This window comes from Entelurus aequoreus, linkage group LG06 (assembly GCF_033978785.1).
Source record: "Entelurus aequoreus isolate RoL-2023_Sb linkage group LG06, RoL_Eaeq_v1.1, whole genome shotgun sequence".
In the NCBI taxonomy this organism is placed as follows: Eukaryota; Metazoa; Chordata; class Actinopteri; order Syngnathiformes; family Syngnathidae; genus Entelurus; species Entelurus aequoreus.
This window is the reverse complement of record NC_084736.1, coordinates 12514908-12524907: the sequence shown is the minus strand read 5'-3', so window position 1 is coordinate 12524907 and position 10000 is coordinate 12514908. Positions and strand designations below refer to the sequence as shown.

The window sequence follows — 10000 nt, the reverse complement described above, 5'->3', positions numbered from 1 at the left end:
CATAGAAACTAGTAATTAATGTAAATGAGTAAAATTAACTGTTAAAGGTTAGTACTATTAGTGGACCAGCAGCACGCACAATCATGTGTGCTTACGGACTGTATCCCTTGCAGACTGTATTGATATGTTATGTAGGAACCAGAATATTAATAACAGAAAGAAACAACCCTTTTGTGTGAATGAATGTGAATGAGTGTAAATGGGGGAGGGAGGTTTTTTGGGTTGGTGCACTAATTGTAAGTGTATCTTGTATTTTTTATGTTGATTTAATAAAAAAAATTTAAAAAAATAAAAACGATACCAATAATAAAAAAACAGATACTGATAATTTCCGATATTACATTTTAAAGCATTTATTGACATCTCTACCGATAATGGCTTTTTTGCCGATATTCCGATATTGTCCAACTCTTAATTACCGATACCGATATATACAGTCGTGGAATTAACACATTATTATGCCTAATTTTGTTGTGATGCCCTGCTGGATGCATTAAACAATGTAACAAGGTTTTCCAAAATAAGAGAACAACTTCAACTCAAGTTATGGAAAAAAGTGCCAACATGGCACTGCCATATTTATTATTGAAGTCACTAAGTGCTTTTTTTTTTTAACATGCCTCAAAACAGCAGCTTGGAATTTGGGACATGCTCTCCCTGAGATAATCCTGATACCCACTACAACTATGGGAAATACTATACTTTGACTTTCATAAAGTGCATTATTTTATTTATTTTTTTAAACATGCCTCAAAACAACAGCTACAAAAACAATGAAGGCACACAGCTTCAGTCCAGAGTATACTAGAGTAATAAAGTAAACAATAACATAGTCGTAATTTAGTGCAAGGCTGCCTGGCATACTGTATAACAGGGAATTATAAACTGGGCTCACATCCATCTCCCGCTTGTATTCATCGTGTATCTCCTTATGATTCTTGAAGAGGTGGGAGGTCAAACTGCTCGTATTAAAGGAAGAGGTCTTGGTTCCTCCTCGCATAACCAACTTTTTGCAGTCATTGCAAATTGCCAGTTTTTTTATCCGTCAGAGACACTTTAAAATAATCCCAAACAACAGACATGGTGTCGTTAGTCAGTCACCGAGCGAGTTCGCTTGTTAGCCACGGCTACAGCACCGGCAACAACACACCCTTGTTGTTGTTAAGCTCCGCTTGCGGCGGTTTGATGAGGTCATCAAGCGTCGCCAGTAAACCTCTCATGCTGCAGTCGTCAACTCCTGTGTTGTGTGTGGGAGAAGGGAGAGGGGAGGGGCTGGGAGACGCAGCTGCTCTGTACTGCTCCCTACGTCCGTGTTTTACCGGATATGTACCGCTCCGTACAGCGGCGTTTTAAAAAGTCATTAATTGTGCTTTTTGAAACCGATAGCGATAATTTCCGATATTACATTTTAATGCATTTATCGGCCGATAATATCGGCAGCCCGATATTATCGGACATCTCTAATAGAAAGTAATGAGGTTCGCAAGATCTCTCCGTGTGTATGTGAAGGGACAGACAGGTGTGCATATGACATCTATTTGTGTGCACAGACATGTTTACATTCCATGTGTTTGTGGCCTTACGGACAGATTTTCGAATTATGTGAATGGACTTCAGCTATTTATGTGTGTGTAAATGACTGGACAAAAGGACGGTTAGTTCATGTGTATCATTGAATGGACCGGCCGGATGTTCATATTACGTGTGTATAGATGAAGGAAGGATGTTTTACATTGTGTATACATAATAGATATAATGATAAACGATAACCACGGTAAAACTATACGACGGTTAGTATTACTGTGTTGGATTAAAATTATCGGAAAACTGTGATTAATAACCACACTTTGTTAAAATTATGAACCGACTAGCGTTAGCCTGCTAGCTAGCTTCAATGCTAAAATGAAAATAAGAGACATTAACATATTTCCCCATCAAATACCGTCATACCACAATCTAAACTTGTATAAACACATTACTGATTGAACGACTAAGATACAGTATTCACATTGAACATGCTGGCTCAGCACAAAGTGATCAGAGGCGTATTCAACAGGAAGTGACGTCACATACACAGGAAGTGATCATCCTTTATTAAAAAAAAAACATTTACAAATAAAAATGGAAGAAGAAAATCATATTTAAACACACAAACGAAAATAATATTGCTTTTATGGAGCCAGAAAAATATTTGATGTTTCCTCTGCCGAGAAAGTATATTGGGTTTTTGTTTATTTTAGTTATTCAACAAAAATACATACAACTTGGTTCCAATTATTTTAGCGCATGTATAAGTACATTTTGAGCAAATTCAATAAAACCACGATAATAATGATAACCGTGATATGACATTTGTATATCTATACACCCTTAGTGTTTGTGAATGGACTGAACAGATGTTTGAATTACGTGTGTGTGTGTGTGTACATAGATGGAGGGACAGACGTTTACATTGTGTGTATGTGAATGGACCGACCAGGTGTCTATAGTACGTGTGTATATAGCTGGACGGAAAGATATTTACATTATGTATGTATGTGAATGGATCGACCAGGTGTCTATATTACGTGTGTATATAGCTGGACGGAAATATCTTTACATTATGTATGTATGTGAATGGATCGACCAGGTGTCTATATTACGTGTGTATATAGCTGGATGAAAAGATCTTTACATTATTTATGTTTGTGAATGGATCGACCAGGTGTCTATATTAAGTGTGTAAACAGCTGGAGGAAAGATGTTTACTTTATGTATGTATGTGAATGTTTTGACCAGGTGTCTATATTATGTGTGTATATAGCTGGAGGAAAGATGTTTACATTATGTATGTATGTGAATGGACCGACCAGGTGTCTATATTACGTGTGTATATAGCTGGAGGAAAGATGTTTACATTATGTATGTATGTGAATGGACCGACCAGATGTCTATATTACGTGTGTATATAGCTGGAGGAAAGATGTTTACATTATGTAGGTATGTGAATGGACCGACCAGGTGTCTATATTACGTGTGTGTATAACTGGACGGAAATATCTTTACATTATGTATGTATGTAAATGGATCGACCAGGTGTCTATATTACGTGTGTATATAGCTGGATGAAAAGATCTTTACATTATTTATGTTTGTGAATGGATCGACCAGGTGTCTATATTAAGTGTGTATATAACTGGACGGAAATATCTTTACATTATGTATGTATGTAAATGGATCGACCAGGTGTCTATATTAAGTGTGTATATAGCTGGACGGAAAGATCTTTACATTATGTATGTATGTGAATGGACCGACCAGGTGTCTATATTACGTGTGTATATAGCTGGACGGAAATATCTTTACATTATGTATGTATGTGAATGGATCGACCAGGTGTCTATATTAAGTGTGTATATAGCTGGAGGAAAGATACTTACATTATGTATGTATGTGAATGGCTCGACCAGGTGTCTATATTACGTGTGTATATAGCTGGACGGAAAGATCTTTACATTATGTATGTTTGTGAATGGATCGACCAGGTGTCTATATTAAGTATGTATATAGCTGGAGGAAAGATTTTTACGTTATGTATGTATGTGAATGGTTCGACCAGGTGTTTATATTACATGTGTATACAGATGGAGGGACAGGTGTTTACATCGTGTGTATGTAAATGGACCAACCAGATGTTTGAATTAGTTGTGTTTAGATATATGGATAGATAGAGGGAGAGCTGTTTACATTATGTATGTACAGTAAAGGCCAAAAGTTTGGACACACCTTCTCATTCAATGTGTTTTCTTTATTTTCATGACTATTTGCATTGTAGATTGTCACTGAAGGCATCACAACTATGAATGAACACAAGTGGAGTTTCGTACTTGACAAAAAAAGTAACTGAAAACATGTTTTATATCCTGGTTACTTCAAAATAGCCACCCTTTGCACACTCTCTGCATTCTCTTGATGAGCTTCAAGCACACCTGGGAAGTGAAAACCATTTCAGGTGACAATTGTTGCGTCTGACCAGTCTTCCTCTCAGGGAATACAAGTCACCGGTCAATCCCAAATTCTTTCAGTTGACATATATGCTGAGTAAGAAGGACCATCAGGACAGAATAGGAATATTATCAAGTTTTACTAAAGCTTTAGGAGACCAGTCCTTACAAATGCGCTAATACCAGCATCTCGAAGTGGTCTTGAAAATCAAACGGGAAGAGACAATTTATTGAATACGAAAACAGCCCCCACCCTGCCCAGAAAGGAATACAGCCTCATTGTTCTAATACTGATAAGGTAAAAAGGGAGTATGCTATACTCCCACATTACAACCCCTTCAAGGTAAAGCACAGAGTTTACTTGTGGACATAAGATACAAGCAAAAAGAGTACACATGGGAAAATATTAGCTGCTTTAAACATGACTATGAATAAAGACAAATACATGCATTCTCCACACTACCTCTTGAAGCTCATCGAGAGAATGCCAAGAGTGTGCAAAGCAGTAATCAGTGCAAAGGGTGGCTATTTTGAAGAAACTAGAATATAAAACATGTTTTCAGTTATTTCACCTTTTTTTGTTAAGTACATAACTCCACATGTGTTCATTCATAGTTGTGATGCCTTCAGTGACAATCTACAATGTAAATAGTCATGAAAATAAAGAAAACGCATTGAATGAGGAGAAGGTGTGTCCAAACTTTTGGCCTGTACTGTAGATGGAGGGATGGATTTTTACATTACGTATGTATGTTAATGAACCAGCCAGGTGTTAATATCACGTGTGTATAAAGAGGGAGCGACAGGTGTTTACATTGTGTGTGTGTGTGAATGGACCGACCAGGTGTCTATATTAAGTGTGTATATTGCTGGACGGAAAGATGTTTACATTATGTATGTATGTATGTATGTATGTGAATGGATCAGGCAGGGTGTTAATATCACGTGTGTATAAAGAGGGAGCGACAGGTGTTTACATTGTGTGTGTGTGTGTGTGTGTGAATGGACCGACCAGGTGTCTATACTAAGTGTGTATACTGCTGGACGGAAAGATGTTTACATTATGTATGTATGTATGTATGTATGTGAATGGATCAGGCAGGGTGTTAATATCACGTGTGTATAAAGAGGGAGCGACAGGTGTTTACATTGTGTGTGTGTGTGTGAATGGACCGACCAGGTGTCTATATTAAGTGTGTATACTGCTGGACGGAAAGATGTTTACATTATGTATGTATGTATGTATGTATGTATGTGAATGGATCAGGCAGGGTGTTAATATCACGTGTTTATAAAGAGGGAACGACAGGTGTTTACATTGTGTGTATGTGAATGGACCGACCAGGTGTTTATATTACGTGTGTGTATATAGCTGGACGGAAAGATGTTTACGTTATGTATGAATGCCAATGGACCAACCAGATGTTTGTATTAGTTGTGTATAGATATGTAGATAGATAGAGGGAGAGATGTTTACATTATTTATGTATGTGAATGGACCGACCAAGTGTTTGTGTGTGTGTATATAGCTTGAGAGGAGTAGTCTGTACAGGCACGTCACCTTGTGGGGGCGGTGTCCCAGTGCCGGTAGCTCGGGTTCGACCGGCTCGGTTATGCCCGGACTGCGAGCTGGACTGCACTGGCTCGCAGCCCAGGATATGAAAAGTTCTGCCAAACTGGACCATAGTCTTGAGGAGGGCTAACTCGTTCCCTGGCCACAAAGTGCCATTAAAGAAAGGATGATTCCTCGGCCCCCATACCATCAACGCCTCAATTTCTTGCTGAATCATCCTCTCAAACTCCTCGTCCGTGTAATCGTCGGCCAAATCACGTGGTCGGGACATTCTGTCGGGTTTGCGTCGCGTGAGACGGTGAAGATCGTTGCGATTTCAGAATGCAGACACCCAATGAGGCAGCGTGCTGTTAAGTGTTTTTTTTTTAGTGCACTAACCAAAAATAAAGCGAAAGACGAGTGCCACTAGGAAAGGCACTGAAGGATAGGTTTGGCTATGCACGACTAAACTAAACTAAACAGGCTACAAAGTAAACAAAACCAAAAAAAACTCACAATGTGCGTGACTTGACATCCCCAATGGAAATAATCGTCTTAAGACCCACTTTTATTCTTTGGCTTAACACTACGTGAGTTGTGTGGTCCTCTTGTGTTTTTAAAATTTTGATTTCTATTTATTAGGGGTGTAACGGTACACAAAAATGTTGGTTCGGTACGTACCTCGGTTTAGAGGTCACTATTCGGTTCATTTTCGGTACAGTAAGAAAACAACAGAATATAAATTTTGGGGTAATTTATTTACCAAATTTGCAAAATCTTCCACCAAAAATATTTTTCTTAGTGGAATATTTGATGTGAAGTAATGGGAACCTTGGATAGGTCAATAATTCATAATGACATTGATTTTGATTTAATATTATGTTTTGTGCAATGACAGTTTGAAAGAAAAAAAAAACAGCTTTGTTTTATTAGTCAACATTGCAACTTTTCTAAATTACATTTAACCTTTAAGCTTTTTCATTTCACTTTTGTTATGTTTTTGTTATAGCATTTTTAGAATGTGCCGTGGTCCTTTAAAACATTAGCTGTGGGCCGCAAATGGCCTCCGGGGCACACTTTTGACACCCCTGCTATAGATAATAAAAAATTAAATGTGATAAATCTATGGATAAAAAGCAGAGCCTGGCGACGCATGCGCGTTTATCATAACTCTCTCGCTCTCTCTGTCTCTGCCCCTCCCTCACCCTTGCTGCTGCGTCCACAATGTTGTTTTGTTTTTAACCCCTTCTTAACCCTGAACGTACATTGAAAATACACGCAACCCTAACTCAAAATGCCGGACATTTGAGGCATTGAAGAAACTCCGCCCTGACAGCTCTGCAAAAGAGGACATGTCCGGTGAAAAGAGGACGTATGGTCAGTCTAGCGTAGCCCGTTAGCTGCTAGCATGCCGTGTTTTGTGCCTCGGTGTGCATTGTTTACACAACGTGCGTTACGCTACTTAATATGTCCGTGTGGAAACTTGTTCGGTACACCTCCGCACCGAACCGATACCCCCGTACCGAAACGGTTTAATACAAATACACGTACCGTTACACCCCTAATATTTATTGTTTTAATTGGTTTTACCCTTTGAAATAGTTTTTGATCATATTTATTTTTATATTGGTTTTATATGTATTTATTTTTTTGTTTTTATTCAGTCATCGGTGGAGCTAAGGATAATATTTGAATATTGTTTTTAATATTGTTGTGCAGCACTTTTGAAACATTTCTGTTGTTTAAATGTGCGACTTATACTCAGAAGCGACTTATGTGTGAAATTATTAACACATTAGCGTAAAATATCAAATAATATTATTTAGCTCATTCACGTAAGAGACTAGACGTATAAGATTTCAGGGGATTTAGCGATTAGGAGTGACAGATTGTTTAGTAAACGTATAGCATGTTCTATATGTTATAGTTATTTGAATGACTCTTACCATAATATGTTACGTTAACATACCAGGCACGTTCTCAGTTGGTTATTTATGCCTCATATAACGTACACTTATTCAGCCTGTTGTTCACTATTCTTTATTTATTTTAAATTGCCTTTCAAATGTCTATTCTTGGTGTTGGGTTTTATCAAATAAATGTCCCCAAAAAATGCGACTTATATATGTTTTTTTCCTTCTTTATTATGCATTTTCGGCCGGTGCGACTTATACTCCGGAGCGACTTATACTCCGAAAAATACGGTATATTTGCATTTTATCCTCCCAGTATTGTCAGCGTTGCTCTGTGTCTTCACTAAGACAAACACGCTCAATGGGTTGTTTTGCTCAGCGTTTAAGTAGGTCAGGCCCCTATGTGTGTACACCAGGCCTGGGCAAATTAAGGCCCGGGAGCCGCATGGCGGACATTCCAAAATAATTTTTTTAGATCTTTAAGATGGAAACTGATTATGATGTGCAGTGATGTTTTCAAATGACCGTAAGTCTTGAACTATACAAAGTATTTCAATGGTTGGAATCTGCGCTTTTGCATGATATACTAGTTACTATGGTAATCTAATTAGTTACTATGGTCATTTAATTAGTTACTATGGAAATCTAATTAGTTACTATGGTCATTTAATTAGTTACTATGGTAATCTAATTAGTTACTATGGTCACAGCAGCTCAGACGAGGCACCAAGCAGTGTGGGTGGGGAGCGTTTCCACAGGGTGTTTCCAGAGCGAGCCTGAAAATGCGGGTGTCAGGGACAGACGCGGAAGGAGATTTTTACCACAAAGTTCTAAAGCTTAGTGATATATCAGATATATCAGATTGTAGGTGTTGTTGGGTTTTTTTTACCCTATTTTGCGTTCATATTTGGCTGTTTGTTGCATTTTTGTTGCCTTTCGCTTGATTGTAAAATATGTGGATGGAGAGGGGGTGTGATGTTCATATGTTGTCAATATTCAGTGTTTTATCGTTCATAGTTAATATTGTAAAACCCACATTCTTTATTTTCATGTACATTCTGGGTGTCTCATTCAGTAAAAAAAAATTAAAATTCCATTCCGTTTTTTCAGGCGGTCTGTCATAATGTGTAAAATATGTCAATCAAGAGAGGGTGTGACGTTCATATGTTCTCAATATTCAGTATTTTATCGTTCGTAGTTAATATTGTAAATCCCACTTTCTTTATTATATATACAGTACAGGCCAAAAGTTTGGACACACCTTCTCATTCAATGTGTTTTCTTTATTTTCATGACCATTGTAGATTGTCACTGAAGGCATCACAACTATGAATGAACACATGTGGAGTTATGTACTTAACAAAAAAAAGGTGAAATAACTGATAACATGTTTTATATTCTACGTTCTTGAAAATAGCCACCCTTTGCTCTGATTACTTTTTCGCTCACTCTTGACATTCTCTTGATGAGCGTCAAGAGGTAGTCACCTGAAATGGTTTTCACTTCACAGGTGTGCTTGGAGCTCATCCAGAGAATGCCAAGAGTGTGCAGAGCAAAGGGTGGCTATTTTGAAGAAACTGCAATATAAAACATGTTTTCAGTTATTCCACCTTCTTTTTGTTAAGTACATAACTCCACATGTGTTCATTCATAGTTGTGATACCTTCAGGGACAATCTACAATGTAAATAGTCATGAAAATAGAGAAAACACATTGAATGAGGAGAAGGTGTGTCCAAACTTTTGGCCTGTACTGTACATTCTGGGTGTCTCATTCAGTAAAAATTTTTTAAAAGTTTTTTAAGGCGGTCTGTCATAACGTTTTTAGCATTCAATCTGACATTATTTTGAGGTTTTGTGTTAGTGTTCCTAAAAATCAGAAATACCGGCCCCAAGGGCACATTTTTTTCTCTAAATTTGGCACCCCCGAGTCAAAACGATTGCCCAGGCCTAGTGTACACAAATGGACAAACCACTTTGATCTTGTCGTATCGCGAGAAAAAAACAACAACGTGACTGTGACGCTATATTCTGGCGTTACATAATAAGGGGCGCCGTGTTGAGATCCTCAAGGGTGTGTAGTGAGTAGCATTGTGTGTATGGACTAACGCTTGTACGCGAGTGACGCCGTCTCCGGCTGAAATGTGTCCCTGGCTGTGGTCCTGCTTTGTGAGGTTTTGCTCAGCAAGATCCCTGACCTGTCTCCGTAGGTGTCCCTCCGTGTTCATGGACTTTCCGGACAGTGAGCTGCTTGGGAACGGATTCCCAGGGTAGGCGCTTGGAGGGCATGTCGGGGGATGTGTGTGTGTGTGTGTGTGTGTGTGTGCGCGCTCTTGTATTTCTACCCTTCTTGAGGCATCAAGAAGGAAAAGTACCTTCCATATGAGGAGGTGTGAACAAGTTAGGACATAAATCATGGTCCCATTATGGAAAAACCATTGCATCTAATAGAGAATGTCTCATTAGCACCCCTGGTGGTGAAAGCTATCAAAATGAGGGTGGTCCCAAAAAGGAGGGATTTTTCAAATTGACTGTGTCGGTTTTTAAAAGTGC

General features: G+C 38.4%; 1 protein-coding gene across 2 annotated transcripts in view; it reads left to right on the top strand.

Moving 5' to 3' along the window:
- stat3 (signal transducer and activator of transcription 3 (acute-phase response factor)) overlaps positions 1 to 10000 on the top strand; it is a 66796-nt gene that overhangs the window by 46703 nt on the left and 10093 nt on the right. The window contains exon 22 of one of the 2 annotated variants that reach the window (XM_062049991.1): positions 9658 to 9717. The exons of the other annotated variant lie outside the window; for it this stretch is intronic. Within the exon in view, the coding sequence (XP_061905975.1) occupies positions 9658 to 9717 (60 nt within the window). The remainder of the gene's footprint in view (positions 1 to 9657; positions 9718 to 10000) is intronic. 2 annotated transcript variants of the gene reach the window in all.